At 48.6% G+C, this 14240-nt stretch overlaps 1 protein-coding gene across 6 annotated transcripts in view; it reads left to right on the plus strand.

Moving 5' to 3' along the window:
• Positions 1-14240, plus strand: part of LOC144159406 (locomotion-related protein Hikaru genki-like) — a 250860-nt gene that overhangs the window by 32753 nt on the left and 203867 nt on the right. For 2 of the 6 annotated variants that reach the window (XM_077690874.1, XM_077690875.1), the window contains exons 2-3: positions 11753-12013; positions 12491-12826. The exons of 2 other annotated variants lie outside the window; for them this stretch is intronic. In XM_077690874.1, the coding sequence (XP_077547000.1) occupies positions 11753-12013; positions 12491-12826 (597 nt within the window). Of the gene's footprint in view, positions 1-8457; positions 10785-11752; positions 12014-12490; positions 12827-14240 lie in introns of those variants that run through there. 2 more of the 6 variants (XM_077690872.1, XM_077690871.1) reach the window with 2 other exon arrangements.

The following is a 14240-nucleotide window of genomic DNA, read 5'->3' on the forward strand; positions in this document are numbered from 1 at the left end:
TCGCCTGTAGGACGTACCATACCTTGGCAACAGCAAACACATTACATACTGATGCACGGGCAAACATTGACAGATCCCTTCCCCCCCATTGTGTTAATTTCTCTCTAACTCTATCAGTTTCTCCGTCCCAGTACTCTCTAGCATCCTGGTAGTTTTCAAGGGGGATGCCCAGATACCTGGCCGGAGTTGTCGTCCAAGGCATGTTCTCGAAAAACACTGGCTTACTTTGCCAGTCACCATGCCAAAATCCTATGCACTTGTTCCAGTTAACTGCACTGGCAGACAACTCGCAAAATCGCTTTAGATCGTTCACCACGGAGCGGGATGCGGAAGGCTTTCTAATATAGGGTATATATTGTACAACCGGTTTACACTTTTATTTAGTTTTGGCATTTCAAGCAGCTTAGGTGACTATTTGTTGTACTACGCTCGTGCAGTAAGCGTCGCCCGAGCTCCAACAGTAGCTCACGTCTAGCAATTGCATTTCGTAGACGGAAAAGCGTTCACAGATGCGTAGTCCTGCTGCTGACCGCTGTGCTTGTTCGCCCAGCGCAAAAAAGTGCTTACCGCGCCCTAGTTTTACGCGGTACGGTAAAAATATCAGTTGATTTTATTTCCTTAGTACCTATATTGACTTCGCTGACTCTTCTCCCGCCTTCAAGAGGCCTTATATTTTCCTACTGGCGTACCAGTCAGCGAAGCGTCGCATGTGCGCTTGTGCAGCGCTTGTGTGAAGCGACCTTGACTTGGAGCTAGATACAGTGTACAAACAAACAAAGTAAAGAAAGGCACATTCTTCCATTCACAAACGTGTCCTGGCTTCGTTTCAACTAAGCGAACGAATTGCGACCAAGCTATTTTTTTTAACCTCCTTGATTGTGACGACCCGCCGGCGGGCGGCGGACGAAACGCTGGGCCGACTGACTCTGTCTGAAGGCCGGGGAGCCGTGCGATAGCGGAGCCAATTGCCAGCTCATCCCCTCCTGACGTCACACGAAAACGCCACAGAAAATGGGCGAGCGTAAAGAGAGGAGGACAGCATTTTCGAATTAGTTTTTCTACTAAATAAAATCGCGTAAACGCGCCTAGAGTGGTCGAAACATGGCCTGGGGACTCCGGACTACAATTTGCGCTAGTAATCCCGCAATGTTTACATATCACTTCAGTGTCCCTTTAAGCGTCGCTAACACGGACCGGTGATCGGACACTCGACGAGCCCCAGTTGGGAAGGAGAGGGCGGCACAGCATTCCAAGTAGCAGCTCAACTCGGGTGGAAAATAGAACTTATCTAGCCGACAGCCAGATTGTCCCCTTTCCCAAGTAGCTACAAACCTGTCGCCGTGGAGCTGCACCCACGCATTGGAAAGATGGAATTGACCGATCAGGTCCTTTAACTCCCGGGCACCGCTATAGGGTCTATCTTGCCCACGTCCCCGTACATCACGCTGAGGGTCGGTTATACAATTAAAATCACCCATCAAAAATGTCGGGTAAGGTTCGAGCATGAATGCGTCGAGGGATGCGAAAAAGAGACCAGCGCAAGGCCCCGGCACCAGGTAAGTATGCTTTTTCTTGCTTCGGCCGACCACCCCCGATCAGGCCTAGCGTCAAGAGCCGGTGGGTATTAGAGTGTAACCAGAGTACTTCAAAGCATTGAAGGACTCTGGTGTAACACAAATTGTGGCCCGTCTACAAACAGTTTCTGTTTGTGCTCAACGATTGCTGAAGCGGGCAGGGAGCGTTACACAAATCTTTAAATCATGTTAGTTTATTTTAAACTGGTTTTATCCATTATGCACTTTTAGTACACGTTACGTTGTAGTGCGGGGCGCCGGAAAACGAGTGTCCCGGTGTTTTAGTACCATGACCACATGAGTATACGACGACATGCGACGCCGACGGCCCGAGCCCCAGATGGGCTTGGCCCCTAAAAAGCGGCGCACGTAAGGAAGCTCCCGGCGCCAGTTTTGCAATCTAGTAAACAGTGAACGACATCACACGCCAAGTTATAGAAAACTACAAATTTAAAGGTAGCCAAAGCGGAAAAAAATTCATATCCTAAATTACTCATACTAAATTGTCATCGTGTCCCTGTTTGGTTCTCATAAGAAAATGTTGGGACGCTCAATAGAGATTAAAATTAAACTATACGTTACGTGTTATTAAACGGCCCGCAATGTGATAGTTTGTTGTAAAACTATAATGGTTTATGCATCTCGTAAGTTTAAATTGCACTTCCTTCTTTTACTTTTTGGATATTCATTACTTTTTTAGGACGCCGTGTACCCGACCCGAATAGTGTTCCCACCAGATCTCTTTGAATAAGCAAGTTTCCACTCAAACCAGCTCAGTGGCAGTCCAGATATTCTGCCTTTGAACTGCGAAACACTTTCTATGAAGATAAATCAAAGGGCACATTGGGCCGAAGACAACGTGCCGCTCTAATGTGCACAAAAGTTTTGGTAACCGAAATTTCTGCTCCTCTTAATAACGGAGGCAGTGTGGGATTGAAGTCAGCTTCGCCGCAAGTCGCAATGTGACAATGGCGCTCAGTTTATAATTCACCTTTACTGCGAAACCCACACGAACTGCAGAGGAGGAGGTCGACCGTTCGAGTTGCCCCTAAGGTGGTTGGGGCAGACCATGGTTCTTTTATGCCCGATATGTTGTGCCTGAGATTTGCCAACGCCCCAAGTACGTGCTTTATAGCGGAGTACTGAACGGATGCTTGAATCAGGTATTGAACAACGTCATGTCATGGGTCTTGGGTCAGAAAGCCCACTTTGTTACACGCATTGAGTCCATCGGTTGAATTCTGAGCGGGCGTGAGAAATGAGCCCGGTTACGTTCGAACAAGTGACTGCGGCGGAGGATAAATAAGTTGAGAAAAAATGCTAAATGAGATCAACGGAAGGGGCAAAATAGAATGCGAGGCGGGATCAAATATAGAGGTTGAGATCCCGCAAAGAAAAAAAATCCTCTCACACCCCCGCAAGCACTGCTCGGAGCACGAAAAAGAACAGTGCCTCGTTTCGAGTATAAGAATGCAATCTCTGGTGTGCAGCAGCTGCTACCGCGCCGCTAGGAGCTTTCTCTCAATTGCTTCCGATTTTTTTGCTAAGCCGGTTTTTTGCTTCCGGTTTTTTTGCTACTTCCGGCGCTGCACACACGTTTTACCATAGGAAGCGCTGTGTAGGCAAATTAGTATGGACGGACACATTGGACAGAGGGAAGAGGAACAGGCGATGCGTAAAAGCCAACGACTCCTCTATAGGTGAGATGAAGACATTTGCAATCGGCTCTTCGTCCGATTTGCTCTCGTCAGCTGATCAATGCACTCCTCCGACACACTACAGTCGTGCTTCGTGATATCAGTCAAAAGTGAGGATAGCCTGCCGTCGGTTGTGCTACTCTAACGCCGTGCTGTGGCTTCCTTATCTGGCTGTGTTGCTCGGGCACGTGCGGTGCTTCAGAGTTCGGCGTGTTCCTTCGGTCACGGACTGTCAAGCTGTCCTCGTGTACGGCGCTGCTTCGACATGTTCGCCTTACCTATAGGCCCTCTGGTGGCGCCGTTGGCCAGGGGCAACAACATCTTCACAAGAAGAAGGCCTTAGTAGCGGGTCATTAACTGTAGGCCACGGTAGATATCTTCGTGGCCAACTTAAAAAAAAAACACATCCGCATGCACGTTAAGCGAGGCACGCATATCAACAATCGCTTGGCGGAGATAAACCGGATAACCCTCGTGTTTCGGCCTGTTATAGAGTAGAGGTGTCGCCAGGGGCGGTCTTCCCCTTGTCGTCCATGAGTCGGCCTTCTCCGCGAAGATGTATGCTTCGGTTCGCCAGCGCACGCATTTCCTGGACCTGAGACGCCATGCTCCCTGCGCGTCCCACATTAGCGAGGGGCTGCGCGAGCACGACGCTCGAAGGAGCCGCTCGTAGCAATGAGCGTTATGCAAGTGCGCCATGATTAAAATTGCCAGTGCATCAGTGTGTCGCGCTTGGGTAGTCATCGAGTAGCCGCACTCCTTGTCGAGCAAAGAAACTCCTGTTTAGTATATTTTTGCATGACAGTACACTGTGCAAAAACAACGGGGTTGCATTTGTAGCGGATTCTTAATTAGACAACTACAGCGCCCCCCCCCCCTCTTCTAAAGTAGCCTAAGGGGCAACGTGATGTGTTCCCTCAGCACAAGAAAAACTCTGCGGTTTGCTTATCTGCGACCTAGAATCAATCTGGCGACCTCCGTGTGTACCAAAGAGAGTAGGATATCTGCTGGGACCCGGAGCATAGGTTGAAGGCCTGTGTAAGGAACTTGTACCGACAGGACGGCAGCAGGATTGCCTGTCGATCCTGGTCTGAAATTGGATATTGCGGTCAAGCCTGTAGGCCAGCGTCAGCCTAGAGTGGGAGCTGCGGCGAAAAGCTCGTGATGTTCCCAAACCGAAACCTGCGATTGCGCATTCTCCTTTCACGACCGAGTGCTCGAGCGGTTATAAGTCATTCGCTTGACCAGAGTTATTGATATGTGCTCAGGGTGGCGGCAGGTGCACTTGCTAAACTACAAGACAGTTACTCCTTATCAGAACCCAACAGCTTGGTAAACAGCTCGCTACCAGACGGCGTGCCCCCGCGGCCGTCCAGTCGCACCAGTGACATCGGAATACTGGAAGCAAATATCCTGAACCAAACCAGCTGAAGCACGCCGAGTAAAAGCAATGGTGCTAAAGTACTCCTTTCAGCAATACAACGGCTTAGTAGTGACACACTTTGGGGTCTGTCCACGGTGCTATAGGTAGCTGTTCTTGTTAGAAGAGATCACCCGAGCAGGCCGTTCTGTCACCCCTAACCAAGGGGCACCATCCACTCGAGATAGCCTTATTACGTGCAATGCTATCACCGCGCATGACCGCCTCCCCCGCCAGCCCACCTCTTACTTTCTACAACGAAAGAACGCTTGTGGCGGCTCCTTGAAGCTAACACCCATCCGTGTCGCAAACACCTCCATCGCATATACCCTTATCAGCACCCTTCATTCCCATAGCTTCCTCTGCGACGATGACGAAACCATCTGCCACTATTACAAATACGGTTTCAAGATGTCAAGAAAGCGAACAACTTTGGGATGCATGGCTTTTATTTGGAGCCGCCAAAAAAGGTGGATTTGTGGCGGGAAGGATCATAGAGAAACCTCGTCTGTTCTTTCCCACTTAAGCTAGCTGTGGGCCACCGTTGCAGCACCTCTTTTTGTACAAACAACGTGGGTGCTAATGTTTATTTCAAAAGAGTTTCTTTCGTAAGGGGAACATTGGGATCCCAGTCTTTCTGAGAGGAAGGGCGGAGAATCATCAGGCCCACCACACCCTCGGGAGGACGGGTAGGGCCGTCATTACACTCTGTGTGGGCTCGCCCGACGGCATGTCGTTAGGAGTAGCGTCACTGAATAAGGAGCGAGAGGTTCACTATTGAGATGACGCGGGTAATAGCGCCTTAAAGCTGACGAGCGGAATCAATCATGTGATTATTTCTTGGGGTTAGGATGCATTACTCCGCTCGTCACGTTATTGAGGTCATCATTGCTGTGGTGATGACGATAACTCGCGATGAACGTATGCGGCGCTGTTCGCTCGGAGCCGGTCGTCATATGCTACGTCAAAATTGCCAGCTGGTGTTTTTTAGCGGCTGTGATGATAGGGGATTTCATCAAATCTCAGCGTGTTTTCTTCTAAAAGACAAAAGACCGGGTAGCATTCTGGGCACTTTGGTACTCCATAATTGCACCAAATAATTGCGCAAAAAAGGGGAGACACGGACGAAGTGCACACGGACACACACGGCGCAACTGAGGACAGACACACAGGGACACACACACTGTGTACCTGTGTGTTCGTCCACAGTTCGTCCATGCCCCCCTTTTTTGCGCAATTATTTGGTGTAACAAAAGACAGAGTCTTTACGATCGGCGTTTCTTGTGCTCGGTCTTTTGCCACGTGGCATGTATTACTGTAATCTTAGGCGGCGTAAAGCACTTAATCGCGTGGAGATTATGATGACTTCCAGCTAAATGTACCGTATGAGTGTCTGAAAACGGGCGTGGGTGCCGCTGCGAGGACATTAGGGAACCGGCTGTCTATCACGTCATGTAATCGCATTAGTGCTCGCCCTCGCGGAGACCGGCTTCCCAATTTCATTTCTTTCGTTCCTTTTCTGCTTCTTTTTTTGTAGCCGTTCTTTGGATGAGATAATGCAGATTTGGTGGCCTTTTCATCCGCTTCTTATGCATTCTTGACTGTCGTTATTGTCTTTCATGCCGAACGTTGCTCAGAGGACAGAAAGCGTTTATTACGCCCCGCGTTAAGGCGTACCCAGCTGTCTAACTGCGCTGTCGTGCCGGCAAAAGCACGTTGGACAGTCGGTTGCATGAAGTCAGGACAGACTTTGTGTCACACTATTACCAAGTAATCGTGTGGCGGTACGTACGTAAAAAGTTGTTATTGCAATGAAGTTTTTGCAAAAAAGTTATCCTGTCGACGTTATCAGAAGACTATAACTGGTCAGATAGGGGTTTTCGTCACTAACTTTTGTAATGATGTTTCATCCTAGTTTTCTTTGCGGGAGAGGGGTGGGCACAATATACGATCCACGCATATCAAACTTGCATACTGTGCGACACATTGAGTACGTAAGAAATAAATGCTGTAGCTTCGTTAATTTCTTTCGTTCTTTCAGTTGCTTGTCAGTATCCAAGCATGTTTAAGCTAACCGTAATGAGCAAGCTTTCAGGGTACTCGTCCTTCTTTAGCTGGTTACCGGAAACGTGAACCGCTTCTCTAACAAACGGAGACCGCTGTGCTTAGTGTATAGCTCCTAGCAAGGAATGCAATGCGGTGCTAAACAAACATAGAGGTTCCGCAGTCGGGTATAGTGAACTTTGCTATCACTGCTGATCTTACATCGACACATGTGCTAATCAGTATTGGTGAATATGTTTTAAAACAGAGCAACAGAGCACATATCTTCTCTGGCACCGAACGTGAGATTTTTTTTCGTGGGAACTGCTAGACTTTTTCTCCCGTGGTTTACCATTTATTGCAGTGTCTTTACTTAAGCTAGAACGTTTTCAATTTTTCAATCGATCCGAAGGAAAAAAAAAAAAAAAAACAGCCGCAGAAGCCATGCATTTACCTACCAACGTTGTCTTTTTCATATCAAACTTTGTGGAGTGAAAGGTAAGTAGATATATTTCAGTCTATCTATGAATCTTCGCTGTTCTCAGTGGCTAAGGCGTTGCGCTACTGAGCACAAGGTCGCGGGTTCGATTCCCGGCCGCAGCGGCCGCTTTTCTGATGGAGGTGAAAAGCAAAAACGCCCGTGTGTACGAGATTTCGGCGCACGTTAAGGATCCCCAGGTGGTCAAAATTAATCCGGAGCCCTCCACTACGGCACGCCTCATCGCCTACGTTGCGTCGGCGCGTTAAACTCTACAATCAATCAATCTTCGCTGTTGCTTCACTCATGCTAGAATTTCACCTGTCCAAATCTATATATGGTTTTCTCAACTGCTTAGATAACGTATTATGTAGGATCTTATTAGTAACTTAGGCAGATAATTATCTACATTTTTTTTACAATTAAACATTACAAGGCTGACGAATATATATGTCGAATTCAGTTTTAGACAACACCAGTTTACCCTATAAATCTGATTTGTCCTCTGGCCAATATGCGCACTGCATTTGCTCAAATCGGTCTCAATGAGCTCCATAAATGAAACTTGCAATCACAAATACGGGGAAATTAGGTACGCGGCGAACATCCCGCAGAATTGCGCGAACTATTCCTTATAGTGTGCTCATCCCTGTGACGTGCTGCAACCAAATGCCGCAAGGAGTCGTCGCTCGTATTTGCCACAGACGAACACGTGCACAATCGTACTCAGCCTCACAGTTTAGACGCCACGATGGATTCTTTTCTGCAGCTTCACACGTAGGTACTTACAGATACAACAAAAATACCGCATGCGCGCAGCTACGCGTTCACGCGGAAAAAGAAATAATAACAATGAGGCTCTTTTTAAATAGCTGCAATAATATCGGTGGAATGCCTGCGCAGCTTTAAATTATGCAGTGTTTTTTTTTTCAGGCCTACAACAGATGGGGCCGAGAATTTCATGAGCAGGCTGACTATCAAACCGAGACCTGTTGAACGGACACCGTTCGGAGAGAGGAAATGCCCGAGTGCTGCCTCTCTGTACACGACAAACCTCACCTAGTACGCAGTTTTCCGCTTTCATTTTCTTGCTGTCTCTGGTAGCTGCTGTTATCTTAGACGGCGACCAACGGAAGCGGTTCAACTTACTTTTAGAGAGAGAAAAAGAGACAGAGAGTGAGAGAGAGCGTTACGTCATCGGATATTCCCACCCTGTCTCTCTGTGAGGCACACGACACATCTGTGGTGCAAGCTCAGGAAAAACAGACAGGCATGCACAAAACGCAGCGGCCGATGAATGCTAATAACGCTAAGGCAAGGGAATCTGGTCAAGCTTATCTCCAGACCCACGGGGCGGTGCTTGGGTGGCAAGGCTCTGAGTGGTGTCCTATTGCTCCAAGGCCTTGAGATAAACGCCGCTGCCGGCAGCGTGGTGCGCCAGTTCTGCCTCCTTTGAGTACGCGGCCGCCAGAAACATCACTCCCAGCTTTGCGGCCAAACGCTGAACAAAACCTAAGCTGAGAAAGAGTGTCGCGCTCTCTGAAGACGTCTGCTTGATCCACTCTGCACGTATGAATGGACGAAGCACCATCGCATTGCGCAGCTAGCCATGGCGAGCGTCGCGGAAATCTGGAAGGCAGTGTTTTTGGCAGCGCTGGTGATTGTGCTTCTGGACTCTACAACGATTGGAGGAATACTATTGCAGTGCATCGTGGTTAGTGACATAAAGGCGACATTTAAGGGACGTTCGAGATTATTCGCGGAAGCTGGAGGAAATTGGGAGTCTTTACCTCGTTGTGAGTGCGGTGAAGATCTGTGGAAGGCGCTAGAGGAAATGGACTTCCGTATACAAGCGCTCGTTGTTCCGGGAAGCAAGCTTGCAGAGCTTAACCTAAAAGTGGACCAGCTTAACCTAAGAGTGCACCAACTCGAAATATCTGTGAACAATGTGGAAGTCCTCAAAAATGACGTTACCTCAATACAGAAAGATATTCAAACGCTTAAACATGGGCTAAACGAAGGACAATCCAATTCGCTTCCGCCCGTACCACTACCGAGTCTGGAAGAGGTAATAAAAAAGGTTGATGCGGAAGAAAACAATATCCCGCGGTTAAAAACGGAAGTTGCTAAGGTGGAAAGTGACCGTGGTGACCTACGTGAGTCGTTCGAGCGCATGAAAAGAGAAGTGGCCAAGGAGAGGTCAGAGACAAACCTAACTGTTGCCTCCATTCGTGCAAGGATCGACAGTCTGGACAGAGCTGGACAGCGCGTCATTGGAATATTACGGGCATCGAAATCTTTCAGTGATAATTTTACAATCAACCAGAAGGACGTTGCGAAAGCACAGGAGGTGCCCCCAAGTGTTCCGCAACGAAAGGAAGACCAGATCGAAGTTGAAAGTACAAAATTTATGATGGATTCTGCAGGCCTACCACGTGAGAGAATCCGAGGAAATATTTCACGACCGAACGCCACTGAAAAGTACGCAACCGGTACTGCCACTGCAAACGGTGATAGTGCTGCACTTAACACTTCGCAGGTACTGTCAGAGGGTGAAGAATCACAAAGACCTTTCGGTGAAGACGTGAAGGAAATTGAGTTCGTTGGATCCGACGGAAGCTTTTCATTTACGCTGAGCGGCGACGAAGTGGTGGCGTGCACTGAGTACGAGTCCACCAACGTCTCCTTATCACCGGCAGTATCCGCACCGTGCTCCAGTTTTCTCAACAACACTGAACACGCATCAGTCGGAAGCTCGGAGAGTGCTACCTTGACACCTCAGGGCTCCCCCTACACAGAATGGCCTTTGGAGGGTGCTATGAGTTTGTTGACTGAGCAGTTCCTGGACCTCCAGAAGAGCATGGCAGCCAGCAGGTTGGACGATAAGGTTGCAGGGCTCGAACAACATGCCGCTAAGGTGGATGCAAGCCTCTCGAATCTTGGCCATCTCGTGTCCGCCTGCGAGGGAAACGTCACCAGAGCTTTCAGCGAATTAATCGAAGAGATCTTGCAAACATTTGGCGCTCAGGAATTCACGAACGTCAAGAACCATTCCGAAAATCTTCAAAATAGTGTGGGCGTTTTTCGAGATAGCATTAAGTCTGTGCTGGTCAAGTTTAAAGGTATGGAGCTCGATCTTGCCTCGTTCACTGAAAACTTTACAGCTTCTCACGAAGCATTTCGTCAGGAACAGAAGGACAACGTGGGAAGTATCGAGAGCTGGTTACTGACACTGAATGATTCGGTAGCGAGTGGTGCAACAGAAATGCGAAGCAAGTTTGAAGGGATAAATCACTTACTCGACACCCGGATAAGTGAGTTGGACCGAAGGTTTCAAGAAGCTGCATCTTTGACAGTCCGGTTGAATGAGACGCTTACTCATCTGAACATCAACGTAAGAAAGCTAACTCAGGATTACAACAGTAGCATCGCCAATACAGACCTTTCGCTTCGGGAAAAAATAAGTGAACTAGAGCGGGCCTTCACCGGTGAAATAGAACATGTGAATCAAATGGTACAGAACATGACAAACGTGGCTGAACAGCTGCCTCTGTTCTACGGCTGGCATCCAGGTGAGAAAAGTGCTCTGCCATTTTATATGTTCTGCGGAAGTTGGCGCATTGAAATCGATCATTTAATCAGGTTATGTGGCAACAAATAATTAAAGGCATAAAAGCCGCCGTACTCTTGGACGACTACGCTGTTTTACGGCCGCGTGCGTTTGTCCAAAATCAAAACTCAGTTCTGAAGTATGAAAATTGTTGCCGCACCTGTGCTGGGATGTCAGCGTGCAGGTCGCTAAGTAAACTAGGCAACCGAGGGTTCACTACTATCAGCCTAACGGAATGAGCGTTAGTAACGAACACTGGGTTGCCTTATTTATCCCCTGTCCTAGGATAACCTGCTAAGGCAATACAATATCGCACGCAAGGTTGCCGGCGGTCGCCACTGAGTTACAATTATTTTTGCGCGAGTTTCCTTCCTTGGCGTTGGAACCATCCAAATTTATATTTAAACTTAGCCTGCAGGGTTGTCAGGTGATGGTTATACAGTACATCTTTGCTTACTGGGCCAAGGCAAGTTAAAATACCTAAACATTGTCGCCATTTTGTAATCAGCTCATTTGTGTCACCTATATAATTTTTAACACAAGACTGTATCTTTTCCTTAATTATACAAATTAAGGTTTTTACTGCCAAGAATATTACTATAGTTACATATATTGACGCCCTCAATAATTGACAAATCAATAAAGGTTATTTCCCACGTGAATTTCTTGATTTAACGCAGACTTGGTTTTAGCATCAAATGCTCTTCAACACTTTTCGGTCTCTTCTAAAGCAAAAGTTGTGCCTCACCTTTCTTTTAGTTCAGAACTGCCACGATTAAACGGCTTGGACTTGAGACAAGAGACAACCTTTGGAACTCCGTGTTTTTCGTTTAAATGTCTTACAACGGCATTCTAATTGCTTGTATGCAAGAAGCCATGAACCTTTCCACAATCGACGTATAGTGATACGACATCTCCCCTACTCCGCAGACGATAGCGAGGGCTGTCAAGGTTTGAAGCTTCTGGCGACGGACGAGCACGTGGTGCTTTCCACCGAACTCGGTCGATTCCGGGTTCCAAACCTGCCGACCGATCTGCTGCCCACGGACTCTGTGGTGCGGTTTCGCTGCTCTCCGGCCGGCAGTCACCGGCTGGTGGGAGCCGAGGAGCTGCGTTGCCTGGGAGGCGGACGCTGGTCCCACAGACCGCCCGTCTGCCAGCCGCTCCCTACACTGGAGCAGCTGCTGATAGGTGAGCCAAAATGGGGCTTGATAAGAACTGGTTGGTCAGGTTAAGCCTAGTCTTCATAACGCCATACCACTTCAGTTGGCAGACTTCTGGGTGGTAGCCAAAAGCCATAGATGTGTGCAGTCACCAATGTATATTGTCCTGAATCTTCTGCATGCGGCTAACAATATAAATGGGGTTATGTGGCTTAATTATATTGCGCCCACTTTCTCACTTGCTCTTGTTTGAAGTTTTTCTTCAAGAGCACGTGCTTGTGCGTTTAGCATGGTTATAGGATGTTCCGTTCACTTATGAATGGTGAGTGTACCAATTTATATGTACTCGAAGCTGCTAGAACGCCACATTCCAGCAACAGGCTTCAGTTGAGTCACTGTCGACCTGTTCTCTCTGAAATGCTAAAACACTGATAGATTATAGTATCACCGTTGGTGTTGCTTTCTAGTATCAATATGTGAAAGGGACGAACACTCTCTTTTACAGCGGACAAAGGCAGTGTAACCGTGCCATCTATACACAATGACGGGGTTCTCGAAGAGGATGAGTGGACATGCACTGATGACGACGGGAACTTGGTCGTGCGTCCGGGTGCCAAAATGCGGCTGACTTGCCTCTACCCGCGCTCAAAAGGAGACGTCGTGTGGCTCCACAACGGAAGGGGCGTGCCTAAAGACGCGATCATCTCCTGGGCCAGCGAAGCCAAGCTGCGTGGCTTTGCGTATCGCATGTCAATCGATGCAGCGACGCCCAAGCACTCAGGGGAGTACAGCTGTCAAGCGCCTGACGGAAAGCGGCACTCTGTCAAGATCAAAGTCGCAGGTGAGGATCGACTTTGCATGTATCTTAACGATAGGAAGAACAGAGCCAGGGGCTTTCAGAATCTCCTCGCATGGCTTGGAAGAATGCTTGGCACGACACTCTTTTCATGCCGTATGTTTGACGGGCTGTTAATGTAACGTTATGAAAAAGGGATTTTCGTGAGGCTTTAACGGTGTGCTGAGAGCTGGCTGCGCTCTTCTAGTATTGCGGCAGGATACCGCAGGTGATGTCTACTGTGCGACATACAACCTGTTGGCCTATGTCAGCCACGAAGGAAAATGGGGCATGGCAGGTTAGCCGTCACCATCTTTCTTGACATCATAGTAAGGGAGCGTTTGGCACCTCAACTCATCCAACAACAAAATTCACACGGCGGTGTGTGTAGCACACCGGCTGCCAATGTGTGCACGACGGTCTGGAGTATAGAAAACAGTATGCTACCCACATGGCCCTGACGCCCAAAAGAGAAGCGCCCCAAAGGGAGCAGCAATGCTTGCAGAAAAATATGCTTGTCCTGTGTTGTCTCCCACGTTAATGCAAGCCTTGCACGTAGTTCACAGGCTACAGAATATATTTTAGGACGAATGTATGCCTAGTACTCAATGCTAGCTAAAATACACCTGGCACTGTCTCGGAGTGTTGCTCTCCCTGACACAAATGCCAGTTAACCAGCTCATCCGGTTAACCAAATCTCACGAGTGCATATCAACCAAGGTTGCAGTTCATTCTTCAATATCAACACCACCGCTGTTGTGCCGGAGCACCCAGCCCAAATTCTCTGCACGGGGCGACGCGCCCGCAACGGGGCCTATAGGCTCCGTGCGCTGGTGTTTCGAGCGCTACCGCAGCGGCGCCGCCGAACAGCGGCGCCGTCAAAAATCGGACGTTGGTCAGCCCGAAGGAGCGGCTGCACAGGTCAGAGAATCCGCAGCCGTTGCGAAAAAGTCGAACCACTAGTGCGTATTTATGTGTATTGCTGGGTCTACGGCTCCCGCAACATTTTAAAAAAGGTCGGGAGCAGGCTGCCGAAAAAATAGTTTATCTCCGTTCTCTGGAAATGAAGCGAAAAGGCAACAGCGAAGAATCCGCGCAGTGCGACGTGCAGTGTAAACAACGCCGAGCGACTTCTGGCCGTAGACGTTCGTTTAGCTGTTTTGTGTGAATGTGGTTTATACTCGGGGATCTTGTCTCTGTGCACGCCCGCAATAAGCTTGGGAAGGGGGCGGGAAGGGGTGGGGGGGTGCGACAGCCGCGGTGCCCGGCGAAACTTGCGTAGGCAACGCGAACTTCGTCGGGAACAAACACATACGGCCGGTAACCAAACGGCCGGTTCGTAATAGGCCGTTTGGTTACATAGGATCATTCGTCATAGGCCGGTTCGTAATGGGCCGTTTGGTCACATAGGATCATTTGT

The sequence above is a fragment of the Haemaphysalis longicornis genome, unplaced genomic scaffold (assembly GCF_048455015.1).
Source record: "Haemaphysalis longicornis isolate Haplotype H1 unplaced genomic scaffold, Haemaphysalis longicornis Haplotype H1 scaffold_10, whole genome shotgun sequence".
NCBI lineage: Eukaryota > Metazoa > Arthropoda > Arachnida > Ixodida > Ixodidae > Haemaphysalis > Haemaphysalis longicornis.